At 43.2% G+C, this 26,734-nt stretch overlaps 2 protein-coding genes across 6 annotated transcripts; both read right to left on the minus strand.

Moving 5' to 3' along the window:
• Window positions 1-119: 119 nt before the first annotated feature.
• Window positions 120-19,043, minus strand: dgkaa (diacylglycerol kinase, alpha a). Of its 4 annotated transcripts, none has more exons than XM_069527661.1 (24): window positions 18,904-19,043; window positions 10,748-10,851; window positions 10,349-10,425; window positions 8,811-8,940; window positions 8,591-8,665; window positions 8,454-8,503; window positions 8,297-8,371; window positions 7,869-7,985; window positions 6,267-6,384; window positions 6,060-6,148; window positions 5,824-5,943; window positions 5,538-5,636; window positions 5,284-5,370; window positions 4,601-4,674; window positions 4,444-4,518; window positions 4,224-4,309; window positions 4,043-4,132; window positions 3,745-3,905; window positions 3,593-3,657; window positions 3,271-3,361; window positions 2,977-3,163; window positions 1,680-1,797; window positions 1,445-1,505; window positions 120-1,337 (listed from the first exon to the last, which is right to left on the minus strand). In XM_069527661.1, exons 2-24 carry the CDS (start codon window positions 10,821-10,823, stop codon window positions 1,257-1,259), a joined length of 2,202 nt encoding a protein of 733 aa, XP_069383762.1. In that variant the 5' UTR covers window positions 10,824-10,851; window positions 18,904-19,043; the 3' UTR covers window positions 120-1,256. The 4 variants fall into 4 exon arrangements, with proteins under 4 accessions (XP_069383762.1, XP_019960251.1, XP_019960250.2 ...); XM_020104692.2 differs by having other exon boundaries at window positions 6,267-6,387; XM_020104691.2 differs by having other exon boundaries at window positions 18,778-19,041.
• A 1,407-nt stretch (window positions 19,044-20,450) lies between these two features.
• rnf41 (ring finger protein 41) lies at window positions 20,451-25,220 on the minus strand. Of its 2 annotated transcripts, none has more exons than XM_020104740.2 (7): window positions 25,078-25,220; window positions 24,162-24,265; window positions 23,950-24,065; window positions 23,586-23,857; window positions 22,786-22,921; window positions 22,127-22,230; window positions 20,451-22,017 (listed from the first exon to the last, which is right to left on the minus strand). In XM_020104740.2, exons 3-7 carry the CDS (start codon window positions 24,037-24,039, stop codon window positions 21,663-21,665), a joined length of 957 nt encoding a protein of 318 aa, XP_019960299.1. In that variant the 5' UTR covers window positions 24,040-24,065; window positions 24,162-24,265; window positions 25,078-25,220; the 3' UTR covers window positions 20,451-21,662. The 2 variants fall into 2 exon arrangements, with proteins under 2 accessions (XP_019960299.1, XP_019960300.1); XM_020104741.2 differs by having other exon boundaries at window positions 24,171-24,265; window positions 25,078-25,212.
• Window positions 25,221-26,734: the final 1,514 nt, after the last annotated feature.

Below are 26,734 nucleotides of genomic sequence, written 5' to 3' on the forward strand. Positions count from 1 at the left end.
ATAAACGTGTTGCCACAGAATGAAAAGTAGACGACGCCCCCTTGTGGTAGAAAACATGAACCGCAGAGTGAAGCGGTGTTGTGCAGTCACATCCAAGTGTCAAGAAAAGTAGAAGAAACTCGAGAAGCGCAGACGATTTATTAAAGTCTTCACACAGTGTGTTATTCCAGATATATTACGTTAACATTCTCTAGATACAGTGAAATGATATGATGGATAAAGCATTTAAATAAGGATTATATATGTTTGAACAGGTTTGAATCGGTGGTTTGAAAATCCAAGTCGTCTCAGTTTATAAGTTAGAAGTGAACATATCACAACTTTCCACAGTCAACATGTACAGCAGACTTTAAGCTCTGATACACACACACACGACCATCAACCCTAAAAACACTTATTATCCCTCAAACAGCCTCAAATTGTGAGGACTGAATAAAATGCCCTCACTCCATAAGATCTGTGACTCAAACTGGTCCTCACAAAGACATTACAAGTACTCTCTCTCTCTCTCTCTCTCTCTCTCTCTCTCTCTCTCTTTCTCTTTCTCACTCACACACACTCACACACACACACACACACACACAGGAACAACAGAGCAGGCCGACTGCTGCATCAACACTCAGACCTTTTGGCAATGATTGTCCTCTATCTGTTCCCTAAAACACTTTCAAGTATCTTCTGAAATGTAGGAGAAAAAAAAATACAAATGACTTCAGACATAATCTCAAACATAACCTCATCTATCCTTCACTCCTGCCGCCAAAACCGTCAATGCCAGCGTCTTCACAGCCACACGAAAAACAACACCACATGGTCCACGTCCAAACTGCATGCCTGCACAGCGCCCTGCATTTCTTCTACCTACGCCTCAACAACCACAAAGAACAGACTGTTAAAGGCACACGAAGCTAAATACTCTTCTTTACTTTCATTTTGCTTTACGTTCCGGGTGAGCGGCGTTCCCACTCACTCACCACGAAGCATCGAGACAGAGGCAGCGACAGTGTCGAGCATCCAGAAAGAAACACTGAGTGAATTTGGTCGAGTTCATTCTGCCACGATGCAACACATGTTACAGCTTGTATTTCATACAGTGCCATGCTTTGGTTATAAGTTACAGAGATGCAGAACCTTTGACTGTTACCAGGTGATTATTCTACAACAGACACATTCAAATCGATTTTATATATTGAAAACTACAAAGTGTCAGTTCTTTATTTACAGTGGACGAGTGCATGAAGTCAGTGGATTTCATTTCATTTGTAGTTGAAAAACCCAGTAGATTTGGCCTGAGGACCCATCAACATGCTGGCTTGATTCTTGTGAGTGATGTGAATCTGAAAAGAAAATATAAATGGAAAAATGTGGAGTGAATGACATTGTAGCTCCAGCATATGATTCCTGCAGTAAAGAGGCCACAGTGTGTTGTTCTGTGTGTAGTTACCGTGCAGGGAGGCTGCATCCACGGCTCCCCATCTATCTGCATTGGTAATGCTTTCTTTGTCCTGGGGTGAGCAAACAGAATCAATGACTGTCGCGTCTAATTAAAATACCAATAGGAAAACCCAGCATACATAATTACTGTGATGTAAAGATCCAGAGAAGGATCGTCAGTCAAACGCAGGGCAGGGAGCACAACGCTCGACGAGTCTGGACACGTCCGTGTGGCTGCTTCTCACCTGATGGTGATCTGGGACGTTTTGGCGAGCCTCACCGCGCTCTTCAGGCCCGTGTAGATCTGCCCCATCTCCATGGCTCCTTCAAGGCCGACCACTTCTAACCGACGGTCACTGAGATCTGACAGAGACACGGACATGATGAACATCCGGTGCACGGGCCGGAGACATCGTTCAGTCACATCGTGTACAAACATTATGCTCATCCTACAAGTACAAGTGGAACTAGAAGAAGAGATAGATAGATGGATAGATAGATGGATGATAGATAGATGGATAGATAGATAGATAGATAGATAGAGAGATAGAGAGATAGATAGATAGATAGATAGATAGATAGATAGATAGATAGATAGATAGATGGATGGATGGATAGACAGATAGATAGATAGATAGATAGATAGATAGATAGATAGATAGATGGATAGATAGATAGAAGGATAGATAGATAGATAGATAGATAGATAGATAGATAGATAGATAGATAGATAGATAGATAGATAGATAGATAGATGGATGGATGGATAGACAGATAGATAGACAGATAGATAGATAGATGGACAGATAGATAGATAGATAGATAGATAGATAGATAGATAGATAGATAGATAGATAGATAGATAGATAGATAGATAGATGGATAGATAGATAGAAGGATAGATAGATAGATAGATAGATAGATGGATAGATAGATAGATACATGGATAGATAGATGGATAGATAGACAGATAGATAGATAGATAGATAGATAGATAGATAGATAGATAGAAAGATGGATGGATGGATAGATAGATAGATAGATAGATAGATAGATAGATAGATAGATAGATAGATAGATAGATAGATAGATAGATAGATAGATAGAAAGATGGATGGATGGATAGATAGATAGATAGATAGATAGATAGATAGATAGATAGATAGATAGATAGATAGATAGATAGAAGGATGGATGGATGGATAGATAGATAGATAGATAGATAGATAGATAGATAGATAGATAGATAGATAGATAGATAGATAGATAGATAGATAGATTATGCGAGAGGTGGGTTACACCCTGCACAGGTCCACAAACAACCATTCACACTCACACTCACAGTTCAGTCCTCACAAGTTCTAGAGGCCAAAAACAGGTTTTATGAGACCACTGTGACCTTTGACCTTTCACCTTTCACATTTGACCTTTGACCTTTCACCTTTGACCACCAACAGCTAATCGTTTTATCCTCGAGTGCCAAATTTGAAGAAACTCCTTCAAGGCAAACATGACTGACTTTACATGAATCACTCATCATACCTTGGGACGTCACTTTGAGGATCTCTGGGTCGATGATCACCTGTGGCTCCTCCTGACTGGACAGCGCCTTAGCGTCTCCTTTTTTGGTCTCGCCCCACAGGTTGGAGCCACCGTGCATGCTGGGAATGTTGAGTACAGCAACGCCCTCCAGAGACAGGCTGCTGAGGTCCAGGGGAGTACCGCAGCACTGATGGGGGTGCAGCAAAGTGACGCATTAGTGCACTGGCTGTGGGGGCGGGGCTCATTTTACACTGCACACGTGCACTTGTGGTTACGGCAGCGCTGCGTTCTCACCTCGATCGTTAGGCTTTCGTTCAGCTTCTTGCAGGAAGCAGAGATGGTTTCTGACGTGGCGAATTCAAAATACCACAGCTTGTTCTTCATTCTGCAGTCACACAGAAGTGTGCAGTTCAGGGTTGGGACATATTTTAAGTTCACTGTGGTCACTGTGCATACAGCTCGTCAGCAGGAGGAGGTGTCTGGTCACAACACTCGCGACTGCAGACTCCCCTGCATGTGACCTTTATCAGTTTTAAGAATCAGTCGTCATAAGCAGGAACACAAACACCTGCTTACGGAGTCAAATTGAGAGCAAGAGAAAGAGTTAGATTCAAACCTGCTGTTGAATTTCTGTGGATGTTTCTCCCTCATCGTGTGAAAGCGGTGAGCGATGGAGGCGTCCTGTCAACACAACACAACAACTTTACAAACACAAAACTCTAAAAAACAAACACTTCCTCTCAGGTGATGTATTTCTAAGAAACTCACAACTCCAATGGACAAGTAGTTGTTGATGATTTCATACGGCACCGGATCACCCTTCTCCTGGTTCTCATCTGTGATGACCTGCACGCTCCAGCGGTCCATCAGCACCTGAGAGCTCCCCTCGATGTCTTTAAGAATACGAGTCAGATCCTCGCCGTCATATCCTGCACAGTGAAAACGAGAGGATCAACCTGACCGAGCAGGTCCTTGTGCACGAATATTTAAAAAAAAACAACATCTATTTGGATGAAACGTGTATTAAATTTAATTATTGTCATAATAAGGAAAAATCGTTCCACACCTCCTCCCCATCGCAGACATCGTGCAAGGTCATTTCCTGTTCCCAGAGGAAGCACGGCGACAGGTGGTCGTACCTGCAGGTTGGCTTTGTCTGATTGTAAGAAAAGGAATAAACGGAATAAAGGCTCGTGACAATTTCCACCAGAAGCTCACACAGGCCTTTTATGGAGTTACAGTCTCACCTATCGCGTCCAGGATCCAGCCAACGGTGCCGTCTCCCCCGCACACCAAGATCCTGTAGTTCTGCAGATTTCTGAAGAAGCTCAGTCTGGAAGAAATGTGAGGACAAATATAACGACAACAACCGATACAGGACTGAAATAGTACAAAGTGATGCGAAATGATCTATTACTGTTACGTTTCTTTCTGTTTCACCAAGATAATAATCTGCTGATGACTCACCCTGGTCCAGGTCCACCATTTGAAAGGTTGTAAACCTGCCGCGGGTTCAGCAAAAACTGAAATTTACGCAGGACCCTGAAACAGGTAAAACCAGATTGAACAATGTGCAGGTTTTAGACACACGTATTTCTACATGAATGCTTTTTTTGCAACTCACCTTTCTCCCTGCTTGCCTCCACTTTTGGGATTAACAAACACGAGAAGAGGATGGGTGTTTGACACAGGGCTGATCTGAAGGACACAAAAAATTTATGTTTTAATAATATTAATACATTTTTTATATCACTTTGCCGTACAAGCAAGAAATGACACCAGACAGGAAGATACAATGAGAATAAAACAATGGAACTTGAGCAGAGAACAATAAGTAAATAAATAAAACTATAACTTGTATATCTATATACTTAAATATAGAGTGCCTAATGAAAACACATTTAAATTCAATATAGATCCAGATTTTCGTTTGGTTTTGCACCAAACTGCACAAAATAATACACATCAGGCCCTAAAGAGATCCAGGAATTAACTAAAGACCTAGAAGCAAAGAATATAAACAATAATCTCATAAATAAAAAATTCCTTTGTTATGAGGTGAGTAACCAGAGCGGATCTCAGGGGGTCAACACACCTGAGAGGTGTTTGGATGGGAGGCAATTTAAGGCCTTAAAGAGGAGCAATTACATTCTAAAAGCACTAAAAGCTGTTGATGGATATATCACATGTGATAAATGATAAAAAAGAAATGGGTTTACTACTGAGTTTACTCTACACCTTTCTCTAACTCAGCCCACAGACATCACACTTTTTAAACATAAAAGCCGCCACGAGGCAGAATAATACCTGCAGCACTTGTCCATCAGGAGTAGTATTGAGCTCGCTGTCGTCCGTCGAACTCGAGCAGCAATTCTTCACGTTGTTTGGTCTCTCCTTCAGGCAGCAAAACCAAGTGCAGAGGGAACAAATTAGCATTTTGAAGACAAATCTCCCCTCGCTGCAGCTGTCGAGGCAGGTTTTACCCACAACACAGAAACAGCCCCGGGCTGATGTTTTGTTCTGCGTTGGTGTTTGTACTGTACATGAGGATGATTCAGTACCTTTATAACAGGATATATGGCCCATGGAGGCAGGACATGGTCTCTGAGCGGCCCACAGGAGCACTCCGTTGGCTCCTGGTCGGCACATTCGTCGTGACACTGTCAAAACACAGACAGATGATTGACAGGATCTATATTTATCTTTTACATCATGTTTTTTTTTAAATTTCTAATCTTGGATGCTCACAGGAAGAACAGAAGAGGAGGAATTCAGTACAAAAAACCAGAATGACCAAAACAGACTTTCGCGACGAAGAAGCAGTCACACATTGAGAAGCGTCCTCACCATCGTGTGGCACCACACACAGTGTTTGCCCGTTAAGCCTTGGAAGCTCTTGATCTTCTTCTGGCATTTATCACACTTCCTCGAGTCACAGTTCCCACTCACCCAGTCGTGTGCTGGAACCTGAGATGTGGGATGAATGTTTTAACGTTAAGAGCAGAGCACAGACACACAGGATGAAGTTTAATATAGACTGCCAGTGTCACTGCTAATGTTGTCATGGAGACAACTGGCATTACCCCCATGTCTTTCTTCGACTTCACGTACGTCCTGGTGCAAGGAGCCGGGTTCTTGTTAGCGCAGCGTCCGTGGACTGTGTACTTGCAGCCTGCGAGACAAGAACCCAGCTTTCATTTGAATATAGAAACGTGTGGGAATTGATGCTGCAATTCAATGAGCAAATGTCCCCGCAGCGTCGCCCTCTTCTGGTGAATCCAGGAACTCACAGGTGCAGCACAGGCCTTGCTTCCTCAGACCCAGCAGCAAGCTCTGACACACGTTGCAGTAAACCGGCTTGTTGAAATGTTTCATCCTCCAAAGGTGCTGACCGTCCTTCTGGGTCATCTGCTTGTTGAAGGAGGAAATCGTAAAAAGATGGAGATGCAAGAAAGAGCAGAGGATTGTGCTTCAAGCTTCGTGCTATTGTGCTAACTCGTCTGTGGTTTGAATAGAAAACAAAACGTCTGTAACATAAGAAGCTTACATCTATTTCCTTTGTTAGACTTTGGATCAGAAACGTCCTGTGGTAAAAGCTTGTGTTTCACAGTTTTTCAACCCACTCATGACTAACCTTGCCTTAATGACACTGCTGATTGTTGAGGAATCTTCGTATATATCCTCACACAGTACTGTATATGCCACTATACACCGTATTATGTATATAATGTACATTACATTATATCTGTACACCATTAAGAGAAGAGTGCCTTCTCTCTCTAAGCAGTACACGAGGTCAGGTTGTAGATAAACAGAACATCGTAGTGTCTATGCTGAGGGACGTTCATATTGGGATGCTGTGGGGCCGACAGTTGTTCATGTTACTCTGTTAGAGTTTGTATATTGTTGCACCTTCTGGTCTCCTTGATGCCTCAAGTCTACATTACAATCGTCTGCATAAGACATCAGCTGCTGCCTGAGTTCTCCTTTCACCAGCTTCCAGAAAACTTCCAGAACACAGATTATGCAGTGTGTAGTGGCTCGACACACCCTGACACACTGTGCAGCACCAGGGCGATTCAAATCAACGCCGAGTATAATCTCAAATTCTCGACACAAGATTATAAAGTTGCTTTCAAGCTGTTTACTGAGCGACCGCCGCTCTTTACAGATTACACGCTGAAATGCATTTTTTTTTTTTTTTCCTGCTCGATGAATCAGGCTCACTTTCCGCTTGAGGCGAAGCGGGCGGTCCACGGGGCAGCACACAGCAACTGTGAGGGGGCTGGATTTATGCACCCCGGGCTTCAAATGTCTATTGGTGGCTAGAAATAGGCCGAGGGGAAGTCCCTGGCATTGTTGTGGAGACCGAGCCCAGTGACAGAGTCCACTTTGTGGTCTTAGAAACTTCCACAGGGAGCTGCCAGACACGCAGTCTAACAGTGTGTTCTTTCTGCACTCCTGGCAACACAATCCACAAAACTGACCCGTCCTTGATTTAAGAAAATTGGTTTTATGTGTCGATGTGCAGCCGGTGTGGTTATGGTTTATTTCTCTACTCAAATAAAGTGCATCCGCCGGAAGATTACCATTTTATGCAAGTGCTGTTAAATGTCGGCACAGATTGAACCGAGTACAGAGAAAACACTCAAGTGCTCAGAGGGTGCAGAGTTTGCATGAGAAGCGGTGACATTAACACGCCCTGTAACACTGAGTCGGCACAAAAAAAGCCCTTACAGACAGGGAGGAGGCAGATGCACGCAAGGCCAGGATTTCACAAGAGCAGTAAAAGTGGGTTTTACCACTTTGTGAGACACCTGCTCTAAAAATTAAACACATCCGAGCCAGAGCCAGCGCTTGGTGAAAAGAGAAACATGCAGCTTTCAAAGCACCTTCAGACCCAGCAGCACCAGCAAGGGAACGTTGTTCATGCCTCCCTCCACCCACTCCTCCAGAGACACCGTGCCACTGCTGTCAGCATCAATAGCCGTCATCATGTCCTTCAGAACCTGGTGAAATGATACATGGTTGTTTTTATCTCAGTATCACTTATTTTCTATCACTTAAACAAACACTTCACAATTTCTAAAACCTGTCCTGCATGAGAATGTGTGAATCTGATTGGAGCAGAGAAGCAGAATCATTTTACTGAACCTAGCAAATGAGTGACAGGTGGCGCCATACACACAACGCCATCAAGGATATCTTGTGCAAACAAATATGCATTTACTGTCGTGTCATGGCTGAAAGTGCAGTATGCACAGGCTTTAATGTGTTTCTGGGATGTTTACATTTCAGAGCAGTGCATCGTGGGACTTACCGGCCTCAACTCTGACACATCCCAGCCCAGGTATTCTGCAGCATGCATCATCTGAGCAATAATCCTGTCCACTTCCTGTTTAATAAGGACCAGGAGACTCGTTTTAGAGATGCAGACAGTTTTTATGAGGCGTTACTTCACAATCTGGAGAACTTACAGAGCTGTCGAGGACTCCGTTCCCATCTCTGTCATAGAGCTTGAAAGCAACTAAAGAGAGAAGGGAGATGAGTGGAAGAGCTGCACCAGAATCATCACTCATGTCATTGTGGGCAGAAAAAGAAACAAGGGACTCACACTCCAGTTTGTCCCGGGGCTGGTCGTCCTCCAGCAGAGAGAAGTAACATGACACATCCTTCAGAAAAACCTCCTCTACAGGAGACAGGGAGGAGAACGCTCAGTTCACTGTATCTGCACAAGCAGCACAGCACAAGCATGCACTGATAGATGGCAGCAGAATAGGCCGCAGTGTAAATTGATAAGGGCTACAAAGTGTGTGTGTTGTGTGTAATCTCACTGGTGCTATCTTCCTGGCTGGGTTCAGAGTTCTGGAATGAGAGGAAGAGTCGCTGGCAGAGGGCCACAGGGACGTCCTCCACCTCTAAATACGTCTTCAGGAACAGACGAAAGCCTTCTTCATTGATGCACTAGAAGGAAGAATTAATGGGAGAGCCGTACTTTAAAATGTGTGTGTTAACTTTTCAAAATCTCCTCAGGAAAACAACCCTCTTGTTTTGATTGTGGGACCCAAGATGTTTCTCTGCAGAACTTAATTCATCATTTATGGGTCTAAACATGTCTCCAGAACTGGAGTGGTTGCAGGATCTTTCCTGTGACAATTACATATGACAAAAAAAACAGGATTTTAGACCATCTGTGTGGTCTGGTCTCTGGTTGTCACATGATAATCTGCTGCAGGGCTCGATCGTAGTGAAACACAAACCCATTTTTTGTTGACATAATTCCATTTCTGTGGTTGATGCCCCGCAGAGCTGCCCCAGTAATAAATAATGTCACTGCAAGGCCAAGAAGAACAACAAGACAATAAATAACGCACTGCAGTTGTCAGTCTAAATGAAGCCAATTAAATCTTTGGAGTCTAAGTGTCTGGTCAAGAGGCCCAAACCCTGACTCTGACCTTTGACCTCCAAACTATAACAAGGTCATCCTTGTCTTGTTGAAATTCTCAATGTGCGATCCTGAAATATCACAATATCACTGTGACCTTGATCAGGAGACATCCACACACCACCTGATGGTCCCATGAACTTTAAAATCTATTTTAACTTCCAAGTAGGAAACGTTTCAGAGTCACTGTGACATTGAACAAAATCCAATGAGTTCATCTGTGACTCAAAGTGAACATTTGAACCAAATTTGAAGAAATTCCCTGAAGGCGTTCCTGAGATATGGTGTTCATAAGAAGGATGGACCGACGACACGAAAACATAATGCCTCCAGTCACCAACTGTCACCGGAGTGCAGGACATTGTTCTGCAAACATTTACATAATATTAAAATAATAATAAATGTCCTGTGCGGCTAGGACGTCACAAACTTGTTCTTTACAACACTATTTATATTTACCTCTGTGACAAAACAAGCATTTCATCCCAATTATCCAATAAAACTGTCTGTAGTTAAATCCTCCATCATAAATTACAACGTTTGCAAAAGAGTTGGCAGCGTCGGCCGCTGATGTACAGGGTTGGAAATGTTTTTTCAATTTCATTTGCACTGACTCTGCACGAGGGCAGCCAGCGCTCTCTCCACCGAGGCCGTGCTGCGTAAGCAAAACCAAGTGGAGTCATTTACATTTGCTACCTCGCTCCATTGTGCTGAAGATGTTTCTCACGGACGGCTTCATCAACGTGATCAATGGGTACGAATTGAATTAATCAGCGTAGAACAATCAATAACCAGACAATCGACATAAGTCACATGCTCATTTCCCAGGAGACTGCTCCGCTGAGCGCTATAACTCAGTTGAGTCATGTGCCTCCTGAGTTTTGGAGTCAACCTTGTGCCGAACATCAGGACGCGGCGTCCCCTCACCTCTCCGTGTCTGTGCCGGGCCAGACTGCCATCTGCATCAAATTCCCTCAGCACATCCTTCACCTTCAAGCTGCAGTCTGGAAGCAAAGACACACAGGTCGCACAGGGATACACACACGGGGCCAGTTCTCAAACATCCTACTTAACTGTGTGTGTGTGTGTGTGTGTGTGTGTGTGTGTGTGTGTGTTTGTGTAACATGAATCACAATGAAGCTGGGGAACAGAATGTGTGTATGACTTGTTTCCAAAACAAAAGAATGCAACTGCTACCTCTCTCTAGATATGAAAAACCATACGCCAGTGTAAATGAGTGTGTATGTGTGGGTGGGTGGTTAGAAGAAGGGGTTGGGGGGAGTTAAGTGCAAAGAAAGCCGCCCGCCCGCTCGTCTGTATACTCACACTCGATGTACTGCTGCAGCTGGATAAAGTCGACAGGGTTCAGTTCCTTCACCTCTGGGTTTGTGGGGGTGGACATAGTGCCTGCTTCTGCACTAACTGCCTGCCTGTGCACGGGCGAGAGAGAAACAGTGAGACGCAGATGCAGTGAAAAGAGGAGGTGGGTGCACAGTAGCCTCCTGCTTCTTTTGTAAAAGCATAAAAAGCGTCGCTGCGAGCAAAAGATAGCATCACCCCCGTTCTGCACAGAAACACGACTGCAGACGACGAGATTCACTCTCAACAAGCAGACCTTCGGTGAAGCGGAGGATAATAACACACAGAACCCCGCACAACCACTCTTATATGTCGTTGTTCATAAACCAGTCTTTTCTAAAGATGGATTTAAAAACATTTTTCGTCCAATAAGAAGGTTTTCACTCTTGTTGAAACTTGTTTGTTAAGTGATTCATATTTTGGATAGAAGACAGATTACACAGAAACTACTGGATGGATTTCCGTGGAACTGTGGTGTCGGTGAGGGAAGAAATGATTTCATGTTGGTGCAGATCTGGATCCAGGGATTTTCTTTAAATAAGAATAACTGATAGATCCTCATGAAAAGAAAGAGTAATATCTGTGAGTGTGCAGAGCAAAATGAAAATCTGCATCGAGTGAATTCAAATGTGGTTTCATAAGGGGATTAGATCTTTTTCAGGAGGGTCACACAAAACCTGCAGATCCAGTCTGCACCAAAAAGTGTGGCAGGATGGGACCTGGAGCAGAGATTAAATAACTTCATGTTGGTGCTGGTTAAAGGTGCAGATTCTTCAAACATTCCTGATATCTATCTATAATTCTGAGTGTGTGAAATTTGGTGCGGCTTGATTGAATTCCCTCCCTCCCTGCATGAGGAGGGATATGCTCACTGGATGCCTGTCTAGTTTCCTCACTGTTTTATTTTTCCTCTCTTGCCATCGCTATTACGTTACGAGCTGTTTAAAAGTGGAACAAAAGTCTGGCAGAAATGATGTCAGGCTGAAGGTACCCATGATACCTCGACTCAAGGGAGTCCCTGCAGCCAGAGTCTCGTTCCATACACTCATTAGCCCATTTAAAGAATTACAAAAAGAAAACGTTATGGGCTGCGTTTGGTTTGGTTTAACACAAGAGAGGACAGTGAGCTGTTGAAACGCCCGTGATGAATAATCGTATCACTGGCTTCTCGGGGGATCTTCCCTTCAAACAGGGGGAACAGACGTAAAAGGTCACGCAGGGCAGAAATGAGCCTGATTTTGAATCTGACACAGAAAGGGAAGTTGTTGAAAGTTGGTGAAGCATGTTTTTCTGAAGCCGAACGCATGAAGTCTGGATGGACATCTGCTTATAGAGGAGAAGGAAGGTTTTCCCCAAGGGAGAAATGAGTCCACAGAGCTACAGTTTGTTTGCTTTACATAAAAACATCAGAGAAACATGAGAAGCATTTGACCCGGAGTTTGAAAGCCGCTTCGCAGAAAACATAAGAGACACGTTTGATATCGACAACACGATGGATTGGAAATAAGAAAAGACGCATTACAGCCCTGAGTGCTGGAGTAAATTCACTAATGACAACATATAGATAAAGTTCATCAATCATTGAAGAAACAGGAGGAACTAGTTAATGGAGGAGAGGAAGTCATATCCTGACACCATGCATTACAATACAGGCATAGATAGATACTGAATTTACAGAGGGTCAGCTGATAATCAATATGCTTTGCAATTACGAAATATGATCTCTACCAGGAAGTAGAGCACAAGCTTTTCTGCCCCGCTAATGCATCTTTGTCTAGATTTTGTAATTTAATATCTCATGGAGAACAATAATAATAAAATATTCTCTTATATACAAGAGAAAAATATGAGTTGTCATGAAGTGCATACCTCTGCCATGGCCCAGTTCTATTTGACTTCACTAGATCCAGATTTTTATTTGGATCCGCATCAAATTCGCACACACTCGCAGACATGTCTCAAAAATATATTCTTCATCAAGATTCATCAATCAAACATAAAAACCAACAAACAGAGGTGAAAACAAAAGCTCCTCAGCAGAGATAATAATAAGCTCTAAAAACTCTGAGGATGTTTCTGGTTCTATAGTCTGAGAATCGTTAGGTAGACGTCGATGTGTGACTGTTATTAGTGAGACAGTTTATGACTCGATGACTCCCCTCTTTATGTTACACCTCCACCTTTACCCCTATTTCTTTATCATTCTTGGAATCAGTAAAACAGAAGTCTCACCGAGGGCGTTCTCACACCTGAGAGTCTGAACAAATGTCTTTGTTCCATTGTTCACATTTGATCTGGTTAGTTTTTCACATTGTAATCTAAACGCACTGAAGAAGTTTTACAACAAGCATACGTCCTGTTGCATCACCTTCGTGAGCTGTGTCGACCTGTGCTTGACGTTGATTGGTTTGTAGACGGGCAAGTGTTTGTTTTGAAATCAAGTGCATAGAAAAGTTTTTGTCTTTACGTTTGAATGGACAAAATCAATAAACCTGTTCTCTTCATTAATTTTGTTTCCCCTGTAATATTATTATTATTATTATTATTATTATTATTTTTATGTCCTTGTTGCTCAAACCTAAGGAGCCTGTGAGCCGATCCTGTTCTTCTTCTATCGTTTGATGCCGTCTCCACTCCCTGCTTGGTCCTGACCAAACAAGGTCTTAGTTTAAATCAAGCGCTCTTACACTTAAAATAACAAATAAAATATATTTTTTTAATCTTGAAGCTCTTCTGAGTTGTGTGATTCATCACTGCAGTACAGGGTTGTTCTACATTACATTACCACGACAAGGTAATGCAGGGTTGACTTTCTAAATCAATCTGCACTTTACAGGCATTACCATGCAACATTGATGGAGCCCTGAAAACAACACAAGGCTCTTTACAACAGAGTGCACAAGTCAAGAGAGTTTAAGAAGTCTGCTTATTGATTAGGACACCATGTGGATCTGAATGAAAATGGAAAGCTGGAACAGGAATTAAGATTCAGAAACTCTACGACATGCTTTGGAAAGTGGTCGGCAGCGATGATGTTTGCACTGGTCTGATCTTGTAAAGCCGCATTTTGCAGCCTGCGGAGTAATTCTGGTATTTCCCCAATAAACAACGTGAATTTTATTGGATTGGATTTAAAGGGGAAATAGTTTAAAATAGAAAAGCACAGAGAAACTGAAGCGCATGTAACAGACTGAAAGGTTGACTACACAAGCTGCAAACCTGATATCAGCTTTTACATCAAAATACATCCACCATCAGCTTCACAAACACTACAGCACCTAAGTGGTGACGGTGTGGTTGGTTTTCAGGGCCCAGCTGCTGAAACAGATCTGACTGTGAACGTGTTGTTCACGCTGTCGTCCTCAGGTCTTAAAGCACACATTAAAGTGCAGGTATCAGAAGACAGACTGAGAAAAACAGAAATGAAATAATCTGGGGTGAAAAAGAAAAAAATCACCCGCCCGCTCCTTACATGTGATTAGGCCCCATTTGCTCCCTTCAGAGTCTGAGAGGTTCACACTGTCCTCACTTAATTCCCTCCAAAGGTCAGCCGCGTTGCCTAGCAGTTGTGTTTTTTGCTGCCGATCAGGTGGGCCGGGTCTGCGTCGACGGCAAAGTGACACACGGAGGAGTCGTGAAAGGCCATCTGCTACTGATCACCTGATTACAGCCTGGAAGTGTTTCTGCTAAAAATATGCGCCTGACTCCATCTTCAAACGCTCGTCTCATAAATGGACTAAAAATAAGTCGTCTGAAGTTTATTCACACGTTAAATATACCCCCTGTTTTAGATGGCGTTGGTTTTTTTATCCTCCCCAGAGGGATGAGCAGCATTTTATCTCCTCGCTGAAAGAGTGCTACCATCATCATCATCATCATCATTACTATCATCTGGTTCAACAAGATCTGGTGCCTGTCTGAGTAATCTGATTCCCCGCTTCCTGATTAGATAATGATTTGCACGCAGAGTAGGAATGAGGACCGGTCGGACACATGGGACCACAGGAAGAGGAATCCCCTGCACTCCGAGGGAAGGACGGATAGATGGGTGGAGATTTGAGACAAACAACAAACAATGGCACCATCTGAATGAGCTTACTGAGGCAAGTGTAAATATTTCAGCAGGTTGCAGGAATGTCTGAGGCTTGTTAGGATTTAATACAGAGTGTGTGACTAACTGCCCGTGGCCCGGTACTCATTAACTTACACTGCTGGATTAAAAGTGGTTTCATAAAGGAAAATGTGGATGTGGCTTTATAGAGTAAATCATGTTTTAGATTCAGTGTTCGACATCCGTCGTTCATCCTTGACGTACGTGGGTTTGCTCTGCAGACGGTCTGAGGTAAGATTTAGCTCCATGTAGTCAGGGCAGAATACACGGTGCAGCACGCTCGAGCAGAGGCCCACTGACTCACTGCTTCTTCAGAAAGAACAATTTCAATGTTGAAGTGGTTCTCTGGGCAGCAGCAGATTGTGAACGCAGCGTCCACTCCCCTGAAAACCTCTGAAAAACCGACTCACGCTTGATTTTACTTCTGACCGCTCGACTGCAAAACACCAAATCAACTGCTTCATAAAAATTCATAAGTGGAGGATTAGAGTGGACAGTTCAGCTGGCACAAACACACACACGAACACACACACAGACACAGACACACAACTATAAAACCTTCATGCCCTTATGCACAACTGTCAACAGCCATAAAAGACTCTCTTTACAAGAATCACTTCAAGGTATGCCTGGGGATGACCTTTTTCCACGGAGGCTAATGTTTGTGCAAGCTGTCGTAACACCCACGCCTTGTGTCAAGCAAATCTGCTGTTTTGCAACACTTGCAGGGTGCAAAGCCTTCGACTCCGTCACTCTGTGGTTGGAAAACACTGCGTAGGTTCTTTCAGCTGAGGTCTAACGTCGGGCATCTGCTTTCCTCCTCGAACTCCAACGCTTCTCTTGGCTGAAGTGTGTGCAGATTGCAGCGGGTTAGGAGGAGGGGGAGGACAGACGTGCTTGGTTGCTGTGGAAAGTGTTTCCCTCCATCAGCTGCTCTCCGTCAGACCGCTGCTATGGGTGACTAACAGGTAGGAAGAGGAAGTGCAGGCGGAGGGCAGCCGTCTCAGAGAAGGGGGGAGCCCGGTCAGTGAGCTGCCAGTCTTCCCCCTTGCAGCTGCACCTCCTCCCACGCCACCAGCACTGGCCTTCCAAACCAGCGGCTAAATTACATTCTACATGCAGATGCTACTGTGACTCACTGCATGAGCAGGGGGAACACTCCCTTGCTATTATTGAACTGTTTCCTCTGCAGGCCAAGAACTTTTTCACTTCGTGGAACAACAGCGAAGGAGAAAATACAGTTTCTTCACTTTTCTATCTGTAGAGCCACATACTGTGACCACTACTTCCCCTGTTTGTTTTATCTTCACTGTTTCAGTGTCAGGGACGAACTGGCAAACGTTCTTAAGCCTCCATTGTTCAAAGCAGAAATATATGTTTTCATTTTTAAATGTGTGCTCCAAATTTTGGAACGAGAACATGGATCTGCTCAGTGTGAGATTCATCAACTGAATAAAACTGTTGCGTAATGATGCAAAAAAAAAAAAAATAGAGAGAACAACAAGGACTGCTGTTAAAAAGGGGCATTCCCTTCATTACCACTGTATTTTAAAGAACTGAGGAGTACAACAGATAGAGTTAGAGGAACAGTCTGTGCACAATAAACATACGATGGTAAATCAGGTCAAAAGAAGAAAAAAAGAAAAGGACATTCCCCACACATGAATCACTGATTTCTTGGGAAACGAAGACAAGGCTTCCCTCACTCTGCGGCTTCAAAGTGACGACTGCCGATCACCCTGAGCTCAGACGTGACTTGTAATGGCTCGTTGTGTGTAGGAAGCTTTGTAGAAGATCACGCTGCGTTCAAAAAAAGAAAAACGAGAAAACCTGCACAGACTTGTGAGCGTGCAACCACCACACTGCTTCTGCTGTGTGAGAGTGTGCACATATCTATCAGGGAGTCTCGGGTGGTTCACCCACAGATTCATACACAACTGAAACATCCAAGGTCACATTTTTCAATGTATCAGGGTAAAACGTCATCCAGGGATCTGAGAGAACTACAGTGTACATGACTGTGAATTATTTTCTACGTATGAATGGACGAGGCTGCACTAAAGCAACTTCTAATCACTTCTATGACCTGATCATAATAAAATACTGACAATTTTCCAACAAAAACAGATTGAAGTCGTAGTTATTAACACAGGATTCATGATAAAATGAAGGAAGTGAACTGCTGCATGTAGAGAGGTGAAAAATAAAATGGATCAGATCACACCAGTCATGTCACAGCACAGGGGATCGAACAATGCGTCTTAAAAGAGCTGATAATCGATTTGTTTTTATCGTAGAAATATGAAGTTTTAAGTTTCTTGTATTGAGCAACAAGAAGTAGAGCACGTGCTTCTCTGCTGCACGAACGCATCGTTTTCACAGTGAGGTGTTTTAAACAAAGACCTTTTCTTTAAACAAAGATCTTTTCTTTTTCTCTCAAAATGTTAGAGAGAGAAATCGAAAACTCAATCCAGTCCCTGAACCGGATCAACAACAAAATGAAAAGGATTCTCTTGTGACGCATTCTTTATTCTTCCACCGTGTTTCCTGACAATCACTCCAGCAGTTTTGGCGTAATCCTGTTCACTAGCAGACAAAGAGATATAAACATTTCCTCCTTGGCAACACATGTGACATTTATCATGATATTTATCGATACTGACTGAGATTAAACTTTTTATCCTCATATAATTTGTGGCCACATCGCCCCGACCCTGATGGAAAACGAAACCACAGAGCGTAAAATACGCTCAGCTTCCCTCAGTTCACAGCCTCTAGTCTCAGATATAAACATCAACAACAGGACATTTGACCTGACTGGTTGAGATCATCGATCATCTGTAAAAGAACCTGTCCCCTGGAGATAAAGTGGAGCAGAATCTGACGTCTGACTCAAGACGTTCCTGTTTGTTTCGTTTTTCCAGGTGGGCTGACAGTCACTCAGGCAAATATCAATAACAAGGATCAGTGCCCACCAACGCCCACCATCCTCCACTGCCTCACACCAGCACTTCTGACCCTGAGTCACACAGAGACAAAGTGAAAACCCCCCCGGAGGAGTCAAAGGTCTGATTCACTGTCTCCTCTGGTGCAGCGGCCACATCTTACAACACTCACAGATAAAAACCCGATCAAACAACAGCCGGTGAGCCACTTATTAAGTTGCACTATGTCGAGTGTTGGCAGCTGTGAGTAAAACACATAGTGGAGACCTTAACTCCAAAACTATTTAAAGAGAGCAGAACCCAAAATAGTCTAAACCCTGACCTGAGGGCAGGGTTCCCCGTGAAGAAGACGAAGAAGAAGAAGCAGGAAACTCAAGCAGCCTGACATTAACAAGCATCAACTGAGGAGAATTCTATCCCATAATATCCCGAATCATCTACTGACACTTTAGTTTATTTCATTCATGATTTTAATCCCCACTGATATTTAATATGAGGCGCTGGTTCTGCATTATATTTAATTCACAAAACACTGACATGTTCAGACTGTATTGTTTCAGTCGCTGTATTCTCTTGTATATTGCTGATGCTGATTCACTGAGTTGATTCATTCACTACGTCTGTTCCTTATTGTTTTCTCTCGCTCGACCTCCCTCAATGAACTTCGACTACAAATTAAAGTTAGGATTATCTCATTTTATCTTATCTTATCTTATCTTATGAGGACCTAGAGGGCAGAGGATGTTACATCAGGGTAACATTCAAACAGCAGCTCTGCCCTGTTGGATGTTGAATTACTCAGTAATTAACACACACACACACACACACACTCACTCACACACACACACATACTCACACACACACACACACACACACACACACACCCAGGACTGTGTAGAGAAATTAAATCCTCATGCAAAGAGCTCGTGCACATCTCTTACATGTTGTGGCAGCAAGATCCGCTCGATGTCGAGTCTCTGCAGCTGAAACTTCAACGCGACGAGTCTGCACCTCTCTCCCTCTCTCTCCCTCTCTCTCTCTCTCTCTCTCTGTGTGTGTCTCTTTACCTTTCTGTCGCTGGATCAGTTCTCCAGGAAACTCATGAGATGAAAATCCAGGATTTTCCGCTGAGGAGCAAAGAGTCCGTTAAGTTTCCCTGCAGACAGGAGGAGACAGGAGGAGACAGGAGGAGACAGACTGAAGTACTGCGGAGAGAGAGAGAGATTGAGTGTGAGCGGACCTTCCTGACAAGCACCGCCTCAGCTGCTCCGCTCCGCAAACCAACACACCCCCTCCGTCACACAGGGGTGTGTGTGTGTGTGTGTGTGTGTGTGTGTGTGTGTGTGTGTGTGTGTGTGTGTTTCTGTAGTTGTGAGGACCAGAGCTGTGAGGACATTTTGGGGACACTTGGTTTGAGGTTAGAAGACAAGAGTGCGTGTCCGTCACCAGTGGTAACATGCACATTCTGTGGAATCATATCATTACCAGAGAGCAGACAGAAAATAATCTACCGGCACAAAGTGAATATAAAATAATCCTCGTGATGTTTTCACTAGTGTGTCTCATCAAAATTGTATTGATTGTTGTTTTCTGAACACTAGAAGGAACGCTTTGTATTGAAATACTTTATATTAACAGCGAGGGGACCCTCTCTACGGAGGCCGTCGTGTTTTTTTTACAAAACACCTTTTGAGTTTTTATGACAATTAAAGGCTTCCACGGGTTCTCTGTCATGTTTGGAAGGAGAGGGTGAGGTGAGGGGTGTTCAGCTGCAACACGCAACTTCACCACTAGATGTCACTGAATTCTACACACTGCACCTTTAATAGCATAACTCTCACTGGGACCGGTATTTTACAAAACCACTATGAAGTCGAGTGAGAGGAAGCAATAAGAAACAGACAAACAAGACGTAGTGAATAAATGAACACGTTGAATATGATGCATACAAATACAGAACAAGGAACAATCCAAGTAAAACACACATTCAGAAGATAAAGCTAACTGGGATCGTGTACATCCCACATCAATCAGTAGTTTAGGTAAATGTAGTTCTGCTCGTATACACGTCACAGGGTGGTCAGCATGGGATCGGCTGTGCATCTTATCCCAACAACCACATCACATAATGAGCGCAAGAGAATAACAGAGCCACAGCCACTCTGGTGGAGCACATGATTTCAAATTCCACTGACCACAATGCTGAGGGATTAGTGTCCACAATGAGGAGGAGGCTGTTCAGCAGAGGATGGCAGACGTGGAAAACGTGTGGGTGTCAGGGTTAAAGAAGAGTGAGTCAGATCAGAGCAGTCAGACCCTCCTCCTCCTCCTCCTCCTCCTTCTGGGAACTCCGGGATTCGACTTGTTTTCTGGAGCAAGAGCATTTCTCATCCCGCTTCCTCCTCTCCTCCTCGCCGCTGCAGTTTCTTTAAAGCACCAGTCGTTTTCATCTTCAGACTCCATCATGTATTCAGCTGCTGTGCCCTCAAGCAACAAAGCCCCTCGCAGATCTCTGATGCCATGCTGTGGTAAAGCGAGGAACTGCATTTTTCTTTTTCGTAATTAAGATGCTAAATTTAAATTCATGTTATCCCAGTGAGAGAACACGTTTCTGTTTTTGGGATGAAGTTTGTCATTTTATTACTTTGTCTGTACAACACAGTACATAACAGACACAAAACAAAAACATTAATAGGGAAAAAAATAAAGGGCACAATTCAACTTATGATTTACTGCACTTGATTGATCTTTTCTACCACATGTCTGGAGTCTTGTTTATCTTATATCAGCAATAAGTGACGAATGGTGAAACATTGTTACCTCTCAAAAGCCATAAGAGTGACTTCACAAATATTTATACAATCTCCAAGCTGTGGTTCTCAGTGAAATGTCAGTGAATAGATGAATGATAACTGTGATAAATGAGAAGATCAGTGTCTATGTTTCAGGATCACCTCATCAGGTGAACCACCATGAATTGTCAGATAAAACTCATTACACATAGGCATACCCTAAATGTTAAAATTGCAATTTAACCATTCAACTGGACCCAACATACAGAGTACGTATATATACAACTGAGGCAACAAAGAAAACACAAAAATCAAATTCTTCTTCCTGCAATGAACTTCAAATGCACCGAAAAAGGCAGATTTCCATACATCAAATGGTAACATCTTCAAGCATGTCTGTGTAAAAGGCAACACAATAAATAAAATCAATGGCACAGAAGGTTTGGACAATCTAAACTGAGAAGCACAACGTCTTGTAAAATATTCACAGGAGTCTAAATACTAAAAAAAAAAAAAGAAGCAAGCTCGAAAAAAATAACAGAGCCGACGTCCCTGCAGACGGTGACACAGGTCGACTGAACAAAACCGAGATTAACAGAAATCACAATCTAATTACAGTAATGGGAATAAGAGACAGTTATAATTCAATATAGTATTTGTATTTACAAGCATTTATACAACTGCGGACATTAAATGGGGGCTCAAGCTTATTACTATATTAGGACATGGAGCAGAACAATCAGATCATATAATGCACTAAATATAAACCTTGTAAACATCACATCTCACCTTTTATCTTCGATATCAGTCAGATTAAGTTTATTTGCCAGGTTCATTATGTGTTTGTCCTTATTTTAAGGCATAGGTATGAAGCTTAGGAGTGAGCCTCTTAGAAGATTCAGTTTTTTTTTTTTTTTAAAATAAGCCAGATTTATTTGGAAGGTTTCACTCTAACGAGTTAAAAAAACTACTCGTCACAGCAAACCCCCAACCAAAACGTCCCCGCTTGTCTCTCAGCTCAGTTGGCTGTACAGTTATAAGATCTCCTCCACGCCGTGAGCAAAGATCATAACCAGGCCGGGCTCCAGGATCATATCCTCCCCCATATGCTGATTCTCACACGCCATCACCACCACGGCCTGTTTGCCAGGGATACGCTTGGCAACGTAGTTCTCATAGTAGCGTCTGTTCATCTGCCGCACCTCCAGGGTGGCCAGCCCCTGCGGCCAGTTACGCTCGTGGGCGTTCTCAATCAGGTCGTTCACAACCGAGAGAGGACAGCCGCTGTCGATGAGGGAGCGTTTGATGACTGCCTGGAGCACGGCATCAGGGGTAGAGATCATGCCCCCCCAGCGTGTCACCCGGGCAGGCTGCATGGAGTTCACCCACCTGGTGGAAAAAAAGAAACCACCAGAAAATCAAGGACTGAGCTGCAGCACCGTGACAATATCAACCTTAGAATACAAACTCTGAGAGGAAAAAAAGACAGTGAACTTACTCTAAGATTTCATTGTATTCGATGCTTTCTTCAAGGTTTTGCAGGTTCGGGTTAGCATTGCGGATTGCTCTCATGTAGGCCTTCAGCAGCTGAATGTCTCGTTTCTGGAGATGAAGAGGAACCAGCTTCAGTGAATGATCTCACAAGATTTGCTAAAGCTAAACTGGAGTTTATCATCGATTGATGTGACAGCCAGCTTGAGAGGATACACAAATCAGGGGGCAATATATTTCAAATTAATTCCTTTGGATCAGGTATTTTCATTTTTATTGGATTGAGAACAGATGCTGACAGTTAGAGTAGATTCCAACTTGGCAATAACCAAGAAGTAGTGCAGTAATTACTATGATTAAAAATAATTATACATGCTAAATATCATTCTACTCATATTAAAGTATTAATGTTCACATATCGCTCACATAACCAGTAATTAGAATATTGTGTTCGACTAAGGTGCGGAAAAAAAGACTCAAGTTTCTTTTTACTGGTCAAGTCTGAATTTGTTTTCATCACATTAAACTTTGCCCAGATATATCATCAGTTCTACTGTGTAAACAAACATGAATCCATGTAATCCTGTATCATGCTTATCAAACCTGCAGATGTAAAGAATGTAGTATTTCAGGTTATAACACCAATATGCAGACAAATGTTCTTACTTGCTCGCCCAGCTGGTGTTTATGTTCTGCCACATTTTTCTCCAGCTCTGAAATCTTTGACTGTTGCTGCTGAACAACACTCCGCAAATGTTTGATGCAGTTATGGTTGGGCTGTTCATCTTTGGGCATCTCGAGCCTGCAGGAGTTGGGAAAAGGAAAGACAGGAATTAATACCATAACGGCAACAGGTCATAAATTACTGCACAAATATTTGATGGTAATAATTTTTTAACGCCCTAGTGTCTGTTACTTTGGACTAAACTTACAAACAGGTCACATGGATGAAAAGGAATTTATAATCAATGTGTTAACAGTGAACATTAGTGTCGGATGATGTTGTGCATGTGTGTTTGAGTGAGTGAGAGAAAAGAGGGAGCGAATGCAGGAGGGGGTGAATAAAAGAATAAATGTGAGCAGCTATGAAGAAAGATTTCACTCATTTAAGTATCGATCATTATGTGTGGATCCATGTTGACAATGAACAGTGGCTACAACCAAAACAAAGTTTGAACTGCTACGAGTCAGAGACGTCAGCTGAGTTGATGTCAGCGCATGAGAGAGAGAAAGTGAGGATAAACTGAATTAATTAAATATAAAATAGAATAAGTGCCGGTTAGTGGGTTTATTTATACAGTTGAATCAATCCTCGGAGGCAGATCATTAAATTAGCTAAATAAAACGACAAATCACAGAAACAATGACCCCCCCCCGATAAACGATGGACTCAAATCGCCGACAGACGCTATATTCATCCAACTGCCCACCCACAGTGCATTTCCTGCCAAGTGGAAGCCACTCACCCACATCCCTCCTCACAGTTGACGGGCCTTTTGGGGTTGTGCTCACAGTCTTTGAGGTGCGACTGCAGCTGGTCCAGTCGCAGCGTGGCCGTGCAGCCAAAGCTTGCGTTGTCACAGCTGATTTGGAGCTTGGACAGCATGTTGCGCATGATGCGGGGCACGGGCCGGAGGTGAGCTAGCGTCACCACTGTGCGGTCAACAGGGCAAATCTGCTGCTGGGCGAACCACTGCGTTATACAGGCATTGCAGAAGGCATGCTCACAATGTGGAGCCTGGAGGGGAAATAGAGAAAACAGTGAATTAAGAAAATCTGGAAAAAGTCAGGACATAATTCAGGTGCATGATCTTTCAGACGTGGACTCACCTGCACTGGTTCTTCTAACACTCCGCTACATATAGGGCACAGCAGGTCTTCATCCACCTCCCCTTGAAACCTCGTAATGTCGTACCCCATGGTACATCACTGGGACCCACAACCTCCTGATGAACACACAACCAGGCAAATTGAGATTTCATGTGTTCACTGTGAAAGATTGGACAGTGGGTGTTTCACCCTCACGCACGTTCTGAGCCTACCTCACTCACAAAAGGCCTCGAACGCTTCCATTCAGCTCCCGACGCACTGCTGATGCCTCATATCTGGCAGAAACGATCTGTCCGACGAAAGAGACAGACACTCCCTGCAGAAACAAACGTTGATGGTTAACGGCGATCGTGTTATTTTCCAACAACCACTGACTGAGTGAAGGAAGCATCGAGCCTGCACTGTGGGATCCAGCCCCAGATCGTAAATACAACATGGATGCAGCTACTGACACATCTGATTGGGTTGACAGTGATTTTTCAAGCTCCCTCGTTATTGTCAGACATGAGGCACGAAAAGGGGTTAGAACGTGTCATTATTTGATCAGTAAAATATGAAGAGACACGATGACTCGAGATTTCTGAGCAGGCATCCACGTTCAGAGCTTTGTCGTCGGTTCCCACCACTGTGGGGTTTCTGAGACACGAGATGCTGCAGCAGCCATGTCTGAGGAGAGGATCCTGTCGTCCCAGCTGACTGGTGTCTGACCTAAATTCAGAGGAAGCAGCACACACCGGTCTGAAGGCGAAATCCAGATCCCCCTGCATCGCTCCCAGCATGTCCTGCACCCAAGCTAACCCTCCACAGAGGCGCTACAGCTGCGCCCATTTCACCGTTAACACTCCACTGGAGCCAAGTGTTTGAATCGCGATCAAGAGTCGCGTTGAGTCAAACCCCCCCGGTGCCTGAACCGAGTTGCCACGGTGGCTTTGTTAGTAATTAAAAGGGAAAAAAAGGGGGCTAACGCTCGCTAACTAGCTAGCTAGCCCTGTTAGCGTCTGCGGGTGCCGTTGGTTTCCCCTGGATATGTAGCCGCCGAGCTAACCAGACTTAGCTCAGTCTGGCGCAGCCACACACACAAATGTCCGTCACCGTGAGGACAACGCATCGTACGTGTGATGTACTCACGTGAACATGTAGCAGAACGGATCCTAGCCGCGGCGTTTGTGTGTGTTTTTTTTGTGGACGTGCTACTGTAGCTAGCAGCTCGTTAGCCACGTCCTGTGCTACATCCTACGCTTCTGCGTCGCCCCGGACGGCGGGGCAGGTCTGACGTCATGACGTACAGCGGGCGCCGTTGATTGGTCGGTGAGTCTGTCAGTCACTCAGAAGCAGGAAGTGGCTGACGACCTTTAATTAAATGCTGCAGTCAAGAATTATGTTAAAGGTCCAATGCAATTTTTTTTTTAAAAAAGGAAAAAAAAATCATGCAAACAGAAAAAAAACACGTTCCAACGTAAAGAAAACAACTTCATCAAAAGTCACAACAGATGCAAACGAGCAGCAAATTGCAAAAACGACACCAGAAAAGTTTCCATGTGTTTTCAAACTGATGAGGTTGTCTTCTTGATTTGCAGTGTGTTGAGCTCTCTCTGGTGTTTCAGCCACATTGTACGAGTTCTTTAACCTAGAATGGGCCCTTTATATGTAAATACGTTATAATTACATCAGGAGCGGGTCCTCTGGCAGCAGTTTCTGCCATGAAAGGTCAAAATATCGATCAGAGGGAGGTTCTGTTCCTCAGCAGGACAGGAAATGAGACAGTTCGTTGACAAAGCAGAAGAAGTGTTTTGACACATTTTTTACTTCCAGGAACTCTTTGTCAGCTCATGTTTGCTGCTGCAGAACAGCAACACATCAAAATCTAGTGCGAAAAGCTGCTTAAGCAGAGAGCAGATAGACGTTTAGTAGTTTTTCTATTAAAACGTAGACGTAACACTATTAATATATTATATACTATTATAAATATCGATTCAGACAGCTACACTGGTCCGCACATTTAAAAAAAAATAAAAGGTAATTTTCCCAGTAATAAAAGTATTAATTTCAACATATAGCTTCATTTAATTTAGTTATATTTAGGTATGAGAGGTTTTTTTTGTGTAGTTTTTATTCATGTTACAAATGGGTGTTCGACAATTATTTGGTAAACTGACCATAAGGCTTCAGACTTTACATTCAAATGTATATTGGTTAATTTGAGTTTTACAAAACTAATGACTTCAAGATAGAAATGTGAATAAAACCTTCTGACCTGAACAATGAATCAATTGGCAAAAATAACTCCAGACTTGGGAAATATTTAGCAATAGCACTTTATTGAACACAAACAACCCTAAGCCACAATACTGAATGACAAGACCAATTGGCTGCAGCAAACATTTTATAAAATAGATTCAGGTTTAATGTCACTAAATTGTTTTTTTTTTCTTTTAACGTCAGAAAGACAGATGCAGGTTTTTCCAAAACAGTGAATGATCTTTTACATATTTAACATTTTTGTAACAAATTATCATTCACATGTTCACACAAAGGAATAACAAGGCAAAGTGCTTTCAGGATTGCATTGTCGAAAAAAAAAAAAAAAAAAATTCCTAAAACACAACAGAAGAATGAATGGCTTGAGGTTTAGGTGAGACAGTGGCCAAGGGTGGTCCAGTCCTGGACAAAGCATACGTGGGGCAGGGGGGGGGTTGAGGATGGTGGGATGTGTAGGGAGTGTTGGGGGGGGTCATTAAACCTCAAACCTTTCACCTTGTCCTGTGCCCCTTGTCGTCAAACTGAA

The sequence above is a fragment of the Paralichthys olivaceus genome, chromosome 6 (genome assembly GCF_024713975.1).
Source record: "Paralichthys olivaceus isolate ysfri-2021 chromosome 6, ASM2471397v2, whole genome shotgun sequence".
Lineage (NCBI taxonomy): Eukaryota > Metazoa > Chordata > Actinopteri > Pleuronectiformes > Paralichthyidae > Paralichthys > Paralichthys olivaceus.